Here is a 19368-nt window from a genome sequence, read left to right as displayed (position 1 = left end):
ATTTTAATCAACTTTGATTAATTTTATCACACTTTTTTCAGTTTTTTCGAAAATTCCAAAAATCATAATCCAATTTTGGGATTAAAATTTTTCAAAAAAAATTTTCTTTGAAATATTCGAATTTCTCGGGGAATTTTGCCTATTTTGATAAATTGCAGAGTCACTTTCGAATATGTAATTCTACAACAGCTCATTTTCATTCAAAATGGGAGGGGGGAGGGGACGACTGAATTTTTTGACCCTCGAGAATTTCAGTCAAATTCAATATCTTAAGCTTTTCTCGCCGACTGGATTGTACGTAGTAGATTGTTACTTCTTTAGAACAGTTTTCAATATCTTCGACGTAATATCGTATCTTTTTGCAGAAAAGCCTTAATGCTGCTCACCACAACTCCTCATCTATTCTGGCGTCTACGTAATCAGTTCATGGCCAATTACAGCGCAATGTGTATTGCCAGCTGGATCCTTGGAATCGGCGATAGGCACTTGGATAACATTTTAGTCTCTTTAAAGAGCGGAACTTGCATCGGTAAGGTCATATTATGTATAGAAATTCGATTACGAGTAGCTGAAATATGCCTTTATTGCGGCGAAGTATCTGGTAAAACTAAAAGCTTCGTAATTCAATTCTCAACGAATCGAATCAAAACATGCAGATATCGATTCTATACGTATGTAAATACGAGTCGTAGGTATTCGATTACCTAGTATTAAAAAGCCGAAATAATCGAATTTAATGGCAACTGAAAGCCTTCGAGCTTCGATGGGTTAGCTTCGTAAATTGATTTATTTCTTCGTTAAATTACGTATCGTCGTCGTATTAAAATATGTTACAAAATTGAGAATTTTTTTTCTATTTACAGGTATCGATTTTGGTCTCGCATTCGGTACCGGAACAGATGTTTTATCTATACCGGAATTAATACCTTTCCGTATGACACCTCATATTACATCGATCATGGCCCCATTTGATCTCACAGGTACTGAAAGTCCTTCTTACAGAATTCAAATGGCACCCAAATTATACCATAAATTTTCCTCAAAAATGTTCCAGGTTTGATTCGCGAAACGATGATCGAAGTTTTACAAACGTTACGAGAAAACGATTACGTCCTGTTGGCTACAATGCCTGTTTTCATCTTGGATCCTTCTATAGACTGGCGCAACGCAGCTCGAAAATTATTCCCAGATGCTGACAAACACAATAATCAAGGTTGTTGCAAAAACAATATATTCATCAATAATAAACATACTCGTAAACTTAACGTTCAATTATATCTTTTTTTACAGATGAATCGTATTTCGAAAACAAAATCAAAAACGTTAAATTGAAATTGGAAGGGTGTCACCCGTCGAAAGTTACTGTCAACGAGCTACGTGTGAATCAGCGTATCAAGAATTATTGTTCACAATATGAAGCATTAGTTACCGAGGCAACTGGTTTTGTAATCGGGTCTGATGAAAAGCTAACTACTGAAGAACAGGTGAGTGTTTACTTGTATATTTTTTTTAAGGTATCGAATTGGGAAACATTTCAAACGAATTGTACCTAATTTTATAGGTGGATCGTTTACTGAAAATTGCTACTCATCGAGGTGTTCTGGCGACGTCGTATTCCGGTCTGGAAACCTGGATTTAAGATAACCTATTTGTTTATTGTGATCTTTTTTATATATAGAATTTTTTGCTACTATTTTTTTATGTGATGTGAGTCATAAAATATATAATTTTTTATTTAATCGAAGTGGAGGAATTACGACGTTGCCATTTTTTAATTTTCTAATGCGATGTAGGTATAATATCTTTGGTATAGTTTGGTAAATATGGTAAAATCAGTCAACGAATAATAAATAATAACTTAAACAGAACAGAACAGGAAAAAAATAATGGAATAATACAAATAATAAGGTAATCGGAAACAAAACAGGGAATCAGAAGGCATCCTTAATATTCTGCAATTGATGTATCGCTACATCTACCGGTAAATTGAAATGGTAATGATGAAGACGTTCGAGACTTTTGAACGCATCTTCGAATCCGGTCTTCAAAGCGTAACTCCAAGGTTCGTAGTACATCTCGATTAAAGTACGAGATCGATAAATTAACTGTAACCAATTGACTAGCATTTTTGCATTGAGACCGGCACATACGAACGCCTTGAATTGCGAATTATAACTACGTTTGTATTGGGAATGCGTTGTGATAATGTTACCAATGGTAATTAGTAACTTTTGAGCGCAGGAGGTAGCGCAATGTGTACCGACATCTAAATTAAAGCTTTGAGAAAGTTTCAACGCTGGAGCCGAATTAAACTGGTCGCCATTTTTCATCTTATAATACTTGAGGATCAATTCCCAAGCGTGGGCGGTTTGACTACTTTGACTAGACGTATTGATATGAGGAACACAACCGATCATCAGTGTTAAACCGCTGCGAACACTTATACTCTTATTTTCAGTCATCAAACCGTGCTGGATTAGATTTTGTATCGCAGGTGCGAGCCTTTTACGAACGGTAGTCGCCAGTTTCTGGTTACAGATGTAGAACGAGCCACCTTCCGAATCGGACATGTAATCGCTATCGATCGGCATCTCCGGTTCTAGAGCTAATTCGATGACTTCGGATATTGCTAGTTCGAGTTGGGCTCTCGTATCGCCCCAATGATTGCATTTAATCTTCTTACGCAGCAAATCACGACGTAAGTTATCCTTCTCTTCTTTACAGTGCACGTTGACCATGTGCATTATCGAGGTGACTTTCTTGACTAAATTGGTGTTCTTGAAATCGCTCTTCAGCGACGAATGCTTCTCAGGGATCGGTTTATTATTTACTAATGTCGCTATGGTATTGTCTACAGGAGTGGTGACCGGTTTAGACTTGGATTTGACTTTCATCTGTTCTACGGAGCTTTGAAGTTCGGCGATTTGTTTATTCAGGTTTATAATAAGATGATCTTTGAATTGCTCCGAACGTTGCAGCGTGTCTGCGGTCATATGTTGTATTTCAGGTATCCCTTTGAACGTGAATTCTTCCAAGTCTTTTAATAAAGATTCCTTTTCTTCGGCAGGTGCTTCGATAACTTGACGTAATCTGAACTGAACATGGGCGAAATGCGTAGTAACCGCGTTCAAAGACTCGATCAGCTGTAACTCCTTGATACAAGGCATCTCCGGCGAGATCTTCGAGTCGCTGTCATCATCCGAATTGTAATCCGCATCGAATAATGGACTAGAGTTGGAATGTACGGAATCGTGAACTTGTTGCCGATCATTTTCGGCCGATAGTTCCATATGGATGCAAGGTGTTGTATGTATACGTAATTGACTAGGCAAATTTTTCACACTTACTTACACGTACGTAAGTCGCACGATACGATGTACCATTAGGAGCGGTTATGAGCTCATTTCAACCAGACTGCGGGTAACGTATCATTATCTCGGAATTAAATACGAGATGAATCATTACGAAATGATTATTTAAATCACTGATTTATTATTCGCGAATTATTTTTTTATCTAAAAAAAAAATAAAATCGTGATGTAAACATGTAGTCGACATCTACATAAGCAGCAACTAGCAACCAGCAACTGGCAACTTGGCAACCAAATCAAAAAATTTTGATTTGGTTGCTAGTTCCAGCCAATAACCGAGCAACTTCTTATCATTTTCGTTCCACTGACGCGAAACGAAGTTGCTAAGTTGCCGAGTTGCCGCTTATGTAGCAGTCCACTGATTGACGTAAATGGAATTTGCTACGTGGATCTGAAATGACTTTTGTAATAGGTGGGCAAATTCGTTCTTTTTTTAAATCGTTCAATTTTATTTGTGATCTACTTGTGGAAAGTGGAACTGAACGATTCGAATAATTTCGATTCTGAATCGTTCGTACGAGAGTTTTGTGAAAATAGCAACATTCTGCTGAGAACGTTGTCATTTTAAGAAAACGTCACGAAAACAAAAAATGGTGTTTCATTTTGAAATCATTTTTTTCGCCTTTTGCATCATTTTCGAAAGATAACGACGTAAATTTATTTCGAGTTGATTTATTATTAAACTATTTCTAATTAGTTTCACATTTTACAGAAGTCGCAGTCGAAGATTCACCGAATATCGTATCGCATACCTATTCAACTACTCATTCAACGTGTATTCGAAAACAACTGGAGAAACGAGCGGAGGAAAATTTCGAGGTATATTTTTACATTTTGAATTTAATTTTAAACTATTAAAAGGCCTTTTTAATTAGAAAACTGCATCTTCGCGTACACATTTAGCTAGATGATTCAAAACTGACGCTATATATAGCCCGGAGGAATTTTAATTATACGTTTTTATCGCTCACGATGAACGTACTTTCTATACCTATATGGGCAGTAACTTTTTCTCAGAACCGTCGTATTCGTCAGTAGTCAGTCATCACTCAGAATTTTGAAGTTCACCAAAAGACCAAAACCAGCGTATTTGCTGTATTCTGTATTCTGTATATTCTACATATTGGTAGTATATAGGCTATCTATTTAGGCATTCATTCGATATTTTCTCATCTCTCTCGACTCACTGACTACATATTACTGTAAACTTGTATACGAACTTTTTTTTCTCAACTATGTGCGTTTAAATAGTCAAATTGTTTTTACACGTGAGTTTTTTCGGAGATAATTTTTTTAGTAAATTTGTTGTTGATGTGTTTAGTGTTGCGAGTGTCAGTGGCTGTGATGTAAACGATTCCTTACACAGTGGAGTGTAATTTGAATTTTCAAGTTAATCAAGCATAGGAAAACGCCAACGCAAAATATCAAACGTACGTAAAATATGAAATTCGCGAGTTTTTTCGCATATCTAGGTGTAATTAAAAAGCTAGCGAAGATGGTGGTTTGCGTTACCAAAGGTTAATTCGCGCTTTATCAAGTACAACTGGTTGATGATGTTGAATCACCTAGTTGACTAAAAAAAAAAAAAAACTCGAACGAGAAAATGTCTCGATTACGATGTATATTTTTTTATTATTTGATAATAATATCTCTATATACGTGTTACAGATTGTGTTGATATATCCGTTCGCGATGGGAACGTGTGGTTGGTGCGAAATACCATTTTTTATGCAGAGAAAATGGTGTCTGGTGTAGATCGCATATCGTCGTGTCAATCGCAATGCGAATAATAATGCATTCGATGCAAAATGGTTGATACTGCCGTTAGTAGTAATCGATTCATAGTACAAGTATTCGTCGGAGCGTTATCACCTTGCTATGAAGCGTTATCCGTGGAGGCGAGTAAACAAACCACATCCGAGGAGATCATCTCCTGTATCATCGAACGATTAGGATTATCTGGACCTGGCGGGTACGAGTTAGCCGAAGTCGTCGGAGATGGAATGGGACGTGAATGTAAAGAACGTCGACTGGGGCCTCACGAGTCTCCGGTCGCTGTTATGTTACTATGGCCTCAGATCACTGATTCCCAACAAGAAGTTTATAGGTAAGATTATATGTTGAAATAATGTCCTTTCTGTGGCGAACTGATAAACAAGGTTCGACCCAAAAAAGCACGTTTGACTACCTTGAAGTTTGTTATATGTGATAATAGTGGACGTATAGTATTATCGATACGGGAAATGAATTAGATAAATAAAAAGTCCGATAAAAGGATTTTCTAATCTATATGTGCGATGTTTTCTTATTCGTTATATACCTGATGAATGATGATGCTTCAGGTTCTATTTGCGAGAAAAACTATCGGACAGTTTGTGGGCCGACGGATTCACGATGGATCCTCAACTGATCCGCGATTACTTCTATAGATTCCTGTACCAGCCTCAAGATCGCGAATACCCAGATCTTTGTCAACTGCCCGATCTCAACGAGCAAACGTTACTCGATAACCTGAGAGCTAGATTTAACGCCGGACATATTTATACCTACGTTGGATCGATATTGATCGCCGTTAATCCGTTCAAAGTACTTAATCTACCCTCACCTTTACTCTAACGTTCCTCCGCGCGGATTACGAGTATTTTCACCTATAATTATATTTTTGTTCCAGTTCCATCCGATTTATAACCCGAAATACGTGAAGTTATATCAAAATCGTCGCCTAGGACCGGAACTGCCGCCGCATATTTTCGCCATCGCAGATTCAGCGTACCACTGCATGCTTCGCGAACGTCGTAATCAATGTATCGTTATCAGCGGCGAAAGCGGATCTGGTAAAACCGAATCCACCAATTTCCTGCTGCATCATTTGACAGCGCTGAGTCAAAAAGGAAGCCACGGTAGCGGCGTCGAGCAAACCATCCTGAGCGCTGGCCCAGTTTTGGAGGTTTGTTTTGCTCACATATTGGCTGACAAAAAATATGATGTGAATTCATCCGCGATGCGATGCGATGTATAGTGACACGTCTCTTGTGGTGAGAATGATCGGGTGTATTTCTGGCAGCGCCATCGAACAGGTGTAATTTTTCACCGTTGTGCGAAGATAGTTGTTATGAGTACACGAAAGCGCGGGCGAAACGCCAAAATTTCGATATCAATTAGTTCAGATTATCTTGGAATTGAAAGGGCAGCAGGTCGTTGAGAGCGAAGAGAAATGCGCTATTAAAAAGTGTAAATAAACATTCGGCCGGACATTGTTTTCACCTATATTTTATTTTTATATCCGATTCGCGATTTTTATCGTTCTCGCGCTTCGTTAGGTGTGCGTTTTTCTTTCTTTCTTTCTTTTATTATCGAGAAATTGTTTTTCAATTCGACGACGACGACGACGTTGCTCGAAATGACGCCGCCGCGTGCCTTCGAGGCTATTTATATTTACCATTTTTCTTTTCTTTCTTTTCGCCACTTTTTTTTTTTTCGTGATATTTGTATTTATAGTTTTTAAATTTTCGGAAGATATTTTTGGTCCGATGAGTTTGGTATGCGTGAACGCTGAACGTGCATTAAACAAACGGTAGCGAGAGCGACGCGATATGCATTTTGTCGTCGAAGAATTTCACGCTACAGACTTATCTTCAAAGAATTTCTTTACCCAAGGTTCTTCACGCTTCGTCTAAGCTAAATTACCCGTTCACCGGCTAAAGTAAATTTTTCGTTCGACTTTAACGCAAATTTAATTTACCTAAATGATTTTTTTTACTTCTTTCGTACGCGCCATTAACCGATTAATTAGCGGTCGCAGCTCAGCTGGTTTGCAGAATCGAGGGAGCTGGGCGAAGTTACTTTGTACCGAGTCGTAGGAGGTATCGATGAAGTGATTTTGATTTCGTGGGATTATCGAGATAGTAGAATAGGTTAGAAGAAGGTGAAATTGGTGAAATTTTATGGTTGAAAAATTACTCCGGAGAACTTGATTGGACTGGTTGTTGACGAAATGTACTATTATCGAAGTCAAGGCGTGTCTGATTAAGATTAAGTTTTTGCTCGGAGGACACATTTCGAGCTTTTATTCTAATTTGTGGATTTAAATGAGCAGTTTTCGACTTGAAATTTTGTCAAGACTGATTTTCATTCGAGTAAAGTTACGAGTACTTTGAGCTTGCATTTTGGAAAATTTTCAGTATTGGTTATTTTATTTAGTTAATGTGACCTGTGATACGTTTTTGGTCTTGGACGATTCTTGCTAGGGCCATGCGGAGGAGTTCGGGGAGAGGGAAGGAGGTTACCTTCAATCGAATTGAAGAGATGAATTTGCAATTTTCAAATTTGGAATTCATACGTACTTTTTATTTTTATTCTGTATGTTTTTGTCTCATGTTCCTTCTCAAGGAATTCTTGGGGGGGTGCTGTCAAGAGCTCGCGATGAAATCCATTTAAATTGGTGAGAATCCCGCGCAGGTGTCGAATGTAATAAATTCATAATGCGAATCGCGAACGAATGATTATTTTGTGTGATTGCCAAGTTCCATTAGAAGCGAATGAGAGAAGAGAATTTCACCATTGTTTGAAAATGTACAATAATAACAATTTGATCGAACCAAATGTGGTCGTGTTCGGTATCAATTTAGGTCTATTTTTTACACAGTGTGCGAATATGAGTTTACATTGTTATTTTTGGAATGCGTATTCGAGTGGTTGGCTTTTTAAAACTCGATCTTTTGAGTGAAATGGTGAGGAATTTCGTGCTGGTGGAATGTGGTCGTGTTTGGTATCGATTTCGGATGATTTTTCGCGCTGATCACGAGTATGAGGTGGGTTTGCATGTTTGGAGCCTTTGGGCGGTTTTAGAGCGTGGCATTTGCTCAAAATTGAGCTTCAACTAGGAATTGTGAAATGTTGTCGTGTTTGGTGTCGATTTGGTGTAATTTTTCGCGCTGAGCACGAATATGGCATTATTTTGCCAGTTGAGAGTGCTCGAGCCGAATTAGGCACGGTATTGGCTCAGAATTGGGTTAAAATTGATCTTTGTTTATTAATAACGTGTTGGGTGTGGATTTAGATTGGTTTTTTGCGCTGATCATGAATCTGTCATCATTTTGCTTGTTTGAAGTGTCTAAGCCGTGTTAGAGCGTTGTATTTGCTTAAAACTGAGCCAAAATCGGTCTTTGTGAAATGTTGTCATGTTTGGTATCGATTTCGAATGATTTTTCGCGCTGATCACGAATATGCCATTATTTTTCCCTTTTGAAGCGTTTGAGTCGTGATAGAGTGTCATATTTGTTCAAAATTGAGCCAAAATCAGATTTAGTGAAATGTTGTTGTGTTTGGTGTCGATTTGGTATAATTTTTCGCACTGAGCACGAATATGGCATTATTTTGTCAGTTAATAGTGTTTGAGTCGAATTAGGCACGGTATTGGTTCAAAATTGAGCCAAAATCAGGTCTGGTGAAATGTTGCCGTGTTTGGTGTCGATTTCATACGATTTTTCGTGCTGATCATGAATATGCCATTGTTGTGCTCCTTTGGAGCCTTGGAGCCGTTTTGGAGCATGGTATTTGCTCAAAATTGAGCAAAAATCAGGTCTAGTAAAATATTGTCGTGTTTGGTGTCGATTACGTACAATTTTTCGTGCTGAGCACGAATATGGCATTATTTTGTCAGTTGAGAGTGTTTGAGTCGAATTAGGCACGGTATTGGTTCAAAATTGATCCAAAATCAGGTCTGGTGAAATGTTGCCGTGTTTGGTGTCGATTTCATACGATTTTTCGTGCTGATCACAAATATGCCATTGTTTTGCACCTTTGGAGCCTTGGAGCCGTTTTGGAGCATGATATTTGCTCGAAATTGAGCTAAAATCAGGTCTAGTAAAATATTGTCGTGTTTGGTGTCGATTTCGTACACTTTTTTGTGCTGAGCACGAATATGGCATTATTTTGTCAGTTGAGAGTGTTTGAGTCGAATTAGGCACGATATCGGTTCAAAATTGAGCCAAAATCAGGTCTGGTGAAATGTTGCCGTGTTTGGTGTCGATTTCATACGATTTTTCGTGCTGATCACAAATATGCCATTGTTTTGCACCTTTGGAGCCTTGGAGCCGTTTTGGAACATGATATTTGCTCGAAATTGAGCTAAAATCAGGTCTAGTAAAATATTGTCGTGTTTGGTGTCGATTTCGTACAATTTTTTGTGCTGAGCACGAATATGGCATTATTTTGTCAGTTGAGAGTGTTTGAGTCGAATTAGGCACGGTATTGGTTCAAAATTGAGCCAAAATCAGGTCTGGTGAAATGTTGCCGTGTTTGGTGTCGATTTCATACGATTTTTCGTGCTGATCACAAGTATGCCATTGTTTTGTACCTTTGGAGCCTTGGAGCCGTTTTGGAGCATGATATTTGCTCGAAATTGAGCCAAAATCAGGTTTAGTGAAATGTTGTCATGTTTGGTGTCGATTTCGTACAATTTCTCGTGCTGATCACGAATTTGCCATTGTTTTGCTCCTTTGAAGCCTTGGAGCTGTTTTGGAGCATGATATTTTGCTCAAAATTGAGCCAAAATTAGGTCTAGTGAAATGTTGTCGTGTTGGGTGTCGATTTCATACGAATTTTTGCGCTGATCACGAATATGTCATTATTTTTCTCATTTGGAGCGTTTGAGCCGTTTTAGAGTACGATATGTGCTCAAAATTGAGCCAAAATCAGGTCTAGTGAAATGTTGTCGTGTTTGATGTCGATTTCATACGAATTTTTGCGCTGATCACGAATATGTCATTATTTTTCTCATTTGGAGCGTTTGAGCCGTTTTAGAGTACGATATGTGCTCAAAATTGAGCCAAAATCAGGTCTAGTGAAATGTTGTCGTGTTTGGTGTCGATTTCGTACGATTTTTCGTGCTGATCACGAATATGCCATCATTTCACCCGTTTAGAGCATTTGTGTCATTTTTATAGCGTCGTATTCACTCAGAATTGAGCCAAAATCAGTTTTCATGTACTTTGACACTTTTTCGTTTCTTTTCCAGTTTTTTTTTCTCTTCAAAATTTGACATTTTTTGGTGATTTCGGAAAATTTCAGCTTTTTTTAGAGCATCAATGTTGTATGAAATTTAGCTAAAGCCGGTTTTTGCCCAACTTTATGTTCGCATGGTGTATGTAAATTTTGATCAATTTTTTGTGCTTGTCGAAATTCTACTTCCATCGAGTTTTTATCAAAAATGTTATCAGCGAAACCAAAAAAATGAGTCAATACACCGCCATTTTTCTACAACACCGTAACTGTGCAATATTCAAGTGAAATGATGACAAAATGCAATCATCGCTTGCATATCATCATTTATCTCATATTGGTCATTTCCTTTCCGAGGATAATTTTTTTCCCCCAATTCCGTTCAATTCCCAGTTTAATTTATTTGTCGTCATTATCGGCCGTCGAACTTGAACCAATTGTACAAAAAATTATTCCATTCTAGAGGTGACAACGTCGTCGTCCCGTACCAATTGAGGTATATTTTTAGCATAAAATTCGATTGTAATAACGTTTCAGTTTTTTTTTAATAGTCGAGATGATCGTTAATTTCGACTCGTTCCGTCGTCGTCGATTATTATTATTCCCTAAGCTGTACGTTATACACTCGACTCGAGGGCATATAGTGAGAGAGAGAGCGAGAGAGAGAAAATAATCATCTAAATTCGTAATGTCGTGTAAAAATATTTACGATTTCGAGTTCAAATTCCTATATACAGTCGAGAGTCAATATTGACGAATGAATCGTACTCGATAAAACGTTCGTTTAGAGTTATTATTTCCCTACTGGTTTATATATTGTAATAATTTTCACCTATGGTTTGGTTTTTTTTTTTCAACAGGCTTTTGGCAACGCGAAAACAGCTCATAATAATAATTCCAGCAGATTTGGTAAATTCATCCAAGTGAATTATAAAGAAAATGGAATGGTGCACGGGTACGTGGACGTGGACAGTTGTTCGAAGAATAAAAAGCGAGAAACGCCAACGAATACATAATCTAATATTTTTATTCGTTTTGTCGTGATTTTTTTTTTTTACAGAGCCGTCGTCCAGAAATATTTATTGGAAAAATCTCGTATTTGTTCGCAAGGCAATAACGAACGAAATTATCACGTATTTTACTACTTGCTGGCCGGCACTAATGAAACGGAAAGGGAATTACTGCATTTACAAAGCGTTGAAAAATACAATTACTTGAACAGGGTAATTCGATAATTATGTACTTTCGACGTTTAATTGTAACCAGCCACGAGACTCGAACTCGATTACGAACGCGTATTATGTATATTTTTCGAAAAGACGACGGGAAAAAAATTATCTACGCGAAGATAATTTTTTTGTAAAAAATGATTTTTCATTTTCGTTAAATATACGACGAAGACCTTGAAGAATACTCGTCTATCGGATGATGGGAATTCGCGACGTTTTTTCACCTTTCTTGTACGCTAATCGTGGGTATTGTTTTTACATTTCACAGACTGGATGTTACGTGTTGGATAATGTAGACGAGAAGTACGAATTTTCGAGGCTGAAACAATCCATGGAAATGGTGGGATTCACGCAAGAAAAACAACGCAGATTGTTCGCCGTGTTATCGGCTGTTTTATTGTTAGGTAAGGCGAACGAAAGGTCTCCCAAAATGAGTCTTTTGATAGTGTATTTGATCTAATCCACGATCCTTTCGCAGGTAACGTGGAATTCCAACCTCGCAAATTAGCCTACCACCACGACGAAGCGGTCTCCGTTAAGAATCCCGAAGTGGTTCAGTTAATCTCCGAATTACTACGAGTGAAGCAAGAAACGCTGATGGCGGCGTTGACCGCGAAACGGGCCCGAGCCTCGGGCGAAACGCTCGTAATTAATTATAAATTTCCAGAGGTAACGAACGTCGAGGCAGAAATACGTTAATTTGATTATTAGCCGAGTCGCTTGACTGGAGATGATTTGTTTTATTCGCAGGCTATCGCGGCTCGTGATGCGATTGCAAAGTGTCTGTACGGTGCACTATTCGATTGGATCGTGTTGCAAGTGAACCACGCGTTGTTATCGAAGAAAGATACGTTCAAAGTGCATCAGGGTAATTCGATCGGTGTCTTGGATATATTCGGATTCGAAGATTTCGGTTTGAGTAATAGGTAAGGCTGCCAGTTGCCGGTCGATCGACGAATGGGAATTTTTACGTTTAATTTTGGCTTCTTTTTCGGTTCGCAGTTTCGAACAATTTTGTATCAATTACGCCAACGAACATTTGCAATATTATTTTAATCAACACGTGTTCAAATACGAACAAGAAGAGTATCGCAAAGAAGGTATCAGATGGAGCGATATCGAATTCTTAGATAATACCGGATGCTTACAACTCATCGAAGGTAAACCGAACGGATTACTTTGTGTATTGGATGATCATTGCAAGTAAGTAACCAATTATTGTACAACTGGAAAAATTGCATAATTTTTTAAAACCGTCTCTTAATCATCGATCGCTTTACACAGCTTCCCTGGAGCCACCAGCGAAACATTATTACAAAAGTTCAATTCGGTCCATAAAGAAAATCCATTCTACGAAATACCTCAAAAGAAAGAGAACGCTTTCATCGTCCGGCACTACGCCGGTAAAGTGAAATATCAAGTAAGTCGAGATGAAATTACAGTATATAGATCATCCGAACTTCTTCGAAGAAATGAACGATATCTTGTAATGGATTAATTTTCATCAGGTTGGCGAAATGCGCGAAAAGAATTTAGATCTGATGCGTCAAGATATCGTGAGCGTGTTGAAAAACAGCAGCATGGCTTTTGTACGCGAACTAGTCGGCGCTGATCCGGTTGCGGTGTTTAGGTGGGCTATTCTGAGAGCGTTTTTCCGAGCATATTTCGCATTCAACGAAGCTGGCATGAAACATCGACAATCCAGAGGTAGAGTAGAGTTTTCAACGTAAATGAACCCGAACTTTGACGGATTTTTGTTCATGATTTTTTTTCATTTTCGATAGATGGAAGTAAAGCGGGCACGATACAGAATCGTTATCGTAATCATAGTCCGAATGATAATTTGATCAAGTGAGTACCTTTCAAACGAAATTATTCGTTGATTCGGTTTACTATTATGTACCTTAGAGTTATCGTATTGAGATTTATATTACGAAATGAGAAGGGAGACGTATGTATTTTTTTCGAATCTACGATGATGATTTTTTTACGTCTCATTACCTATTTACCGGAAATCCACGATACTTTGTAGTACATATTTTTGACTCGATGATTAATCAATGACGCTAGGATAGGTGAAAAAGGGTGTTACTTCCGGTTTAATTATTGCCATATACGACAGATGCGTCTTGATGACCATATTAATCAGGTAGAAATACCATTTACGAGTTGAGAATGACATTTCACGAGTGTGGCGACGTGTTCGGTCGTTTGAAAATCATTTAGGAAAATTTTTCACGAACTTCGTGGTGGGCGGTGGGAGAATTTTTTTAGGTATACAGAAAGTAATTTTTAAAAAAAGACACAAAACGAGCATATTCAAAATTAAATCCAGTGACACTGGCACTTGAAAAAAAATTAATAAAAAATAAAAACAGCACAAAAAAAAAAGAAAAACAGCGGAATAAGTCGTTATCTCGAATTAGTTAATGAGTAATTCTGGCTTTTTTCATATTTCAATAAAAGACAAATTTTGACCCATCCTTTTCCTATTATTTCTTATTATTATTATTTTTTTTTAAATTTCAGGGCTACTCTCCAAGAGCAATAATTTTAATTCTTAATTAAAAACAAAAAAAATGCAAAAAAAACTTAATATTAACGTAGGTAGTAATTTTAATTAGTACTTTTTTTTCGTTTAAAAAATATTAATTTAATATTGCGAGAGTTACCTATTTGTATTTACAAATTAATTTCGACAAAACTTACGAGTAGATATCGCACCTCGGGAGTTATAAGGTCACATCTCAAAAAAGTGAAATTTTACAGGAGAGTGATTTTCTTTTTTTTTTAAACTTGATTCATTATTTTTATCAACTTATAATTAATTGTGAGGGATGACTAGCACCTCATTTTAAAGATCTGGTATCCTACCTTCATTTAGCATAAGAACACTTTGAAAAATAAAATCTTAAAGAGGAAATATTTCAATGCTTGGAAAACATTTTGAGTTATAACCTTTCATTAAAGTTGATGTGGAGGCGAAAGGAAGCGTCCAAAAAAAATTTCATGATAACGAAGTTGTAGAGAATTAAATTTCCAATCGACATAATGTCGTTAGTTTTTTTCTAGAGTGCTTAGTTTTTGAGTTTTTCTCAAAAAACTAAAATTTCATGATATGTGCAAATCATTTTTCTGAAAAGTGATCAATTAAAAAAAAAATTCCATTTGGTACAAACCAATAAAAAATGCACTCCTTGTGACTATTTCTAACTGACAAACATTCAAAACAATCAAAACTATTTGTTAAGACTTTGTATGTACGAAATTTGCTCAAAAAAGGTGGAGTTTTTTGAGATATACCCTTATAACTCCAAACAACTTGCAATGTTGTTGAGATTTTGAGTTAGGCCATTTGCGTTTTTTACAAGATCTAGATAATGTACTCAACTCAAAGTGTAATTTTTGGTTGAGGGGGGTCATACAAACCCCAAAAATGCAAAAACATCAAAATCAATTTTTTTTGAGATGTGACCTTATAACTCCCGAGGTGCGATATAAGAGTCAATATTAAACTCGAGAATTTCGTTTTCGAAAATTGCTAGACACCTCGGAGACGATGTCGTTGAATTTTTTTGTTTCTCTGATTGCTCAAAATCGTTCGGAAATACATCTCGTAAAAATTGAACGGAGTTCGTTTGAATAGAAATTGAATCAATTCGTTCAGTACCAAGTACATACATATTCTAAATGAATCGATATTTTTACCTGATTCGTGCTCGAGTGAATTGATTTTTAATTTGTTGTAGTTGTTCTTACATTGGAAATAATTCGTTCGTTCGCGAACGATTCTCGTTGCAATTGAATCGAATACTTAGTTCTCGAACGATTGATATGAAATGGGAGTTGAATATTTCAGTTATGAAGTCGTGTTAAAATTGAGTTGATTGTTTTGCTAGTGATTTGGAATTTGGATTGATCTAAATCATTCGTTCCTGAACGATTTACATACCTGAATATTGCGTTGATTCATTCATGAACGAATCTCTTAAAAACGTTCACCATTCATTCGAATCAATTCGTTCGTATCGTGAGCTATTCTCATAGCAGTGAATCTGATTCGTTCGCGAACGATTCGTGTCAGCCGTATTTGAATTTATTATAATCTTCTTTTTTTTGAGTAAAAAGAAAGTGTTGGAATAGAGTCGATTCGTTCGCGAACGATTTTCATGACAACTGAGTTGGATGTTCTCGAATGATTCACTTCAAATTGAAATTGAATATATTTTCATTAATCCGTGTCGAAATCTTGAAATCGAATCGATTCGTTCGCGAACGATTCACATCAACCATGTTTGATTTTGAATGTTGGATGTTTTCTCAAAATCAAAAAGTCACGTTGAAATCGAAATCATCCGTTCGCGAGTGATTTTCTCGAAAGTTGAAGTGACTCGTTCTTCGTTCTTGAACGATATTCATTCGCGAACGACTCTCAAATTGAATTGATTTGTTCGCGAATGATTCTGATAACAATGAAGTCGATTCGTTCGCGAACGATTCACACCATTTTACAATATTTAATTTATATTTAAATTGAGTCAATTCAATTCGTTCGTGAGCGATTTTCTCAAAAACTGAAATGAATCGTTCATGAACGATTCACATGAACACGAACGCAAGCGTTGGTTCAGTCGCTGAACGATTCGTAAGGATATTAATGCAGTCATTTACGAGTCGCGACCGATTCTAATTTCTAACGACGTTCAAGTCGATTCGTTCGCGAACGATTCGCATAAAATATGCATTTTCTGAATTTTGAATATTCTTCCGAAAATTTGTTTTGAAATTTTGGATTATTCGTTTGTGAGTGATTTTTTTTCTTTTTTTTCATGAAAATAAAGATTATTCATTCGCGAGCAATTCTCATGAATATCGAATTGATTCGTTCACAAATGATTCTCTGTAGAGCAGATTCGTTCGCGAACGATTTACATCAAAACGTTTTTAATATCCAATATCTTTTGCAAAAATTGAAAATTCATTGTGAAATTTTCAATATGTTCGCGAGTGATTTTCTCTAAAGATTGAAGTGATTCGTTCGCGAATGATTCTCTATTGAGCAGATTCGTTCGCGAACGATTCACATCAAACATTTTCGAATATCGAATAAATTTTCAATTTATGATTTATGCAGAAATTTTTAATAATTTGTTCGCGAGTGAGTTTTTCCACAATTGAACTGATTCGTTCGTGAACGATTCACTAAAAAACTGTGTCGATTCATTTGCGATTGTGAACATCTCACATGAAATTTGAATTTATTCATTTGCGAACGATTCTTACGAATTTCGAATTGATTTGTTCGCGAATGACTCTCTGTTGAGCAGATTCGTTCGCGAACGATTCGCATCAAATTTTTTTAAATATTGAATTTGAATATTTTTGCAAAAATTGGAAATATTTATGATGAAATTTTTATTAATTCGTTTGCGAATGATTTTCTCTAAAATTCAAGTGATTCGTTCTTCGTTCCTGAACGATTCACTGAAAAATGGTGTCGATTCATTTGCAATTATTGTAACATTTCACATGAAATTTGAAGTTTTCATTCGCGAACGATTCTTACGAATTTCGAATTGATTCGTTCGCGAATGATTCTCAATAGAGCCTATTCGTTCGCGAACGATTCACGTTTACATATCTTTTAAATATTGGATTTTTTTTGCCAAAATGGAAAATTCATGGTGAAATTTTCAATAATTTGTTCGCGAGTGATTTTTCTCAAGAATTTGAAGTGATTCGTTCTTCGTTTCTGAACGATTCACTGAAAAATAGTGTCGATTCATTTGTAATTGTGATTTTATTCATTCGCGAACGATTCTCACGAATATCGAACTGATTCGTTCACGAATGATTCTCTATAGAGCAGATTCGTTCGCGAACGATTCACATCAAACATTTTTGAATATCGGACACTTTTTGCAATAATTTAAAATTTATGAAGAAATTTTGAATAATTGATCGTTCGCGAGTGATTTTTTCAAGAATTGAAGTGATTCGTTCTTCGTTCCTGAATGATTCGTTGAAAAATTGTGTCGATTCTTTTCTGATTGTGAACGTTTCACATGAAATTTGAATTTTTTCATTCGCGAACGATTCTCATGAATATCAAATTGATTCGTTCGCGAATGATTCTCGTTTGGGCAGATTCGTTCGCGAACGATTCACATCAATCATTTTTAAATATTGAATATTTTTTGCAAAAATTGAAAATTCATGATGAAGTTTTGAATAATTTGTTCGCGAGTGATTTTCTCTAAAATTGAAGTGATTCGTTCTTCGTTCCTAAACGATTCACTGAAAAATTGTGTCGATTCAATCTCGAATGATTCTCTATGGTGAGAAAGAAATGATTTACTGATGAAATCAAATATGTTTTGGTGGGATTTTATGAGTTGTTTTTCATGTTGGAGTCCTGTTTTTCATCTACTGAAAGTATTTTTTCACTGTAGACACTTCGAAGAGTACTTATTCCAAAAATAAACATGCAAAAAATCACATTCTAGTAGCTTAACAAGTAGTTAACAAGTAAACGTATCGTGTCCTCGTACTTACGTAGGTATTTACTACATATTTAGTTACCCAGTTCACCTTTGAAAATGTACCTACAAAAAAGGATCACTAAAATAGTGATGCTCGTTTATACAGTTACACCAATTTTCATTCATTTGCATTTGAGCAATACAAATACATGAGACAAACAATGAATGAAAGAATATTAGCTTTGTTATTTTTTTTTTCCAATTCGTACGTAACACGAGTTTGTTTTTTTCTTTTCTTTTACCAATCTAGTCATTTGATTAAAATGTCGTCGTTGAATTTAACCGTTAACTGGATTGTGTAAGTTATTCGATCAATAATAATTCCGTTTGTATTTTGGAAATGTTTTACGTATTTTTTTTTTTTTATATACATAGAGCTTGAATATGAGTAAATGAATTGTGCATGTTCCTGTAGTAGTACGTACTCGTAGTTGATATTGTGATGATATCTTTTCGTTGAAAAATTCGTAGCCTGTCCAGTGTCCCTGTATCGATGGCTGATGAGCCTGAGATTAGATTTTTCCATTCATTTAGTTTTTTTTCCAATTTGTTTTGTTCGATTCATCTTCATCATAATAATTTTGTTGTTGATCATTTGAAAAGAATTGCCTGTTTTTTTTTTTTTGAATTGTGATACACATTCTTAATTATTTATTTTCTTCGTAGTTTTTTTTTTCTTCTGTTTTTATTCGCGGCGAAAATAGTCGAGTTATTTTAAATAGCGGAATTTTTCAACGTGTCGTATAATTTTGACGCGATGACTGGGTTGATGACAACGCAGCTTTGTATTCTTATGTCAAAACGTTACTTACGATGTTTGTTGTTGAGAAAAAAAAATGGTTCAGTGAGAAGTGTACACGATGTTTAAGAGAATGAATACAGTTTACATAAAATGTCTTCACAATGTGACTAGAAAGTCTCAACAGGTGTTTTTTCATATTATACAGGGTGTTCGGTTAACTACTGGTGCGAGGAATTCTTTGGGCAATACAGTAACCCAAACTGCACGAGTGGGGAATGGTTTGCTGATCTTGAGAAATGAAGGGACATTATTAAGGAATATGTGGTATGAATTTTTCAAAATTGTGTAAGTTTCTAGTGTTCAAAAAGTTACAGAAGTTTGAAAAAACAATCATAAGACCCCTTCACTCTGCCCCTTCCAGTTTCAGGGCTGGCAATTCAATCTATACTTGTGCAATTTGGATTGCTGTATCGGCCAGCGAG

At 36.3% G+C, this 19368-nt stretch overlaps 3 protein-coding genes across 8 annotated transcripts in view; 2 read left to right on the top strand and 1 right to left on the bottom strand.

Moving 5' to 3' along the window:
* LOC135847807 (DNA-dependent protein kinase catalytic subunit-like) overlaps window positions 1–1744 on the top strand; it is a 31883-nt gene extending 30139 nt beyond the window's left edge. The window contains exons 59-63 of the mRNA XM_065367525.1: window positions 366–529; window positions 864–980; window positions 1055–1213; window positions 1291–1484; window positions 1562–1744. Of these exons, the coding sequence (XP_065223597.1) occupies window positions 366–529; window positions 864–980; window positions 1055–1213; window positions 1291–1484; window positions 1562–1639 (712 nt within the window). The 3' untranslated portion in view covers window positions 1640–1744. The remainder of the gene's footprint in view (window positions 1–365; window positions 530–863; window positions 981–1054; window positions 1214–1290; window positions 1485–1561) is intronic.
* Window positions 1214–3733, bottom strand: LOC135847810 (RUN domain-containing protein 1). The gene has a single exon (XM_065367528.1). The coding sequence runs from the start codon at window positions 3288–3290 to the stop codon at window positions 1932–1934; it is 1359 nt and encodes a 452-aa protein (XP_065223600.1). The 5' UTR covers window positions 3291–3733; the 3' UTR covers window positions 1214–1931.
* Window positions 3734–3975: 242 nt separating this feature from the next.
* LOC135848728 (unconventional myosin-IXAa-like) overlaps window positions 3976–19368 on the top strand; it is a 56200-nt gene continuing 40807 nt past the window's right edge. For 3 of the 6 annotated variants that reach the window (XM_065368698.1, XM_065368696.1, XM_065368693.1), the window contains exons 1-14: window positions 3976–4190; window positions 4693–4801; window positions 5040–5478; window positions 5714–5957; window positions 6043–6318; window positions 11234–11328; window positions 11434–11596; window positions 11871–12006; window positions 12081–12271; window positions 12353–12528; window positions 12605–12805; window positions 12887–13022; window positions 13111–13309; window positions 13387–13453. In XM_065368698.1, the coding sequence (XP_065224770.1) occupies window positions 5180–5478; window positions 5714–5957; window positions 6043–6318; window positions 11234–11328; window positions 11434–11596; window positions 11871–12006; window positions 12081–12271; window positions 12353–12528; window positions 12605–12805; window positions 12887–13022; window positions 13111–13309; window positions 13387–13453 (2183 nt within the window). In that variant the 5' untranslated portion in view covers window positions 3976–4190; window positions 4693–4801; window positions 5040–5179. Of the gene's footprint in view, window positions 4191–4354; window positions 4802–5039; window positions 5479–5713; window positions 5958–6042; window positions 6319–11233; window positions 11329–11433; window positions 11597–11870; window positions 12007–12080; window positions 12272–12352; window positions 12529–12604; window positions 12806–12886; window positions 13023–13110; window positions 13310–13386; window positions 13454–18394; window positions 18443–19368 lie in introns of those variants that run through there. The other 3 variants (XM_065368697.1, XM_065368695.1, XM_065368694.1) reach the window with 3 other exon arrangements.

This window comes from Planococcus citri, chromosome 5 (assembly GCF_950023065.1).
Source record: "Planococcus citri chromosome 5, ihPlaCitr1.1, whole genome shotgun sequence".
Taxonomy (NCBI): domain Eukaryota; kingdom Metazoa; phylum Arthropoda; class Insecta; order Hemiptera; family Pseudococcidae; genus Planococcus; species Planococcus citri.
This window is presented reverse-complemented; position numbering and strand designations above follow the sequence as displayed.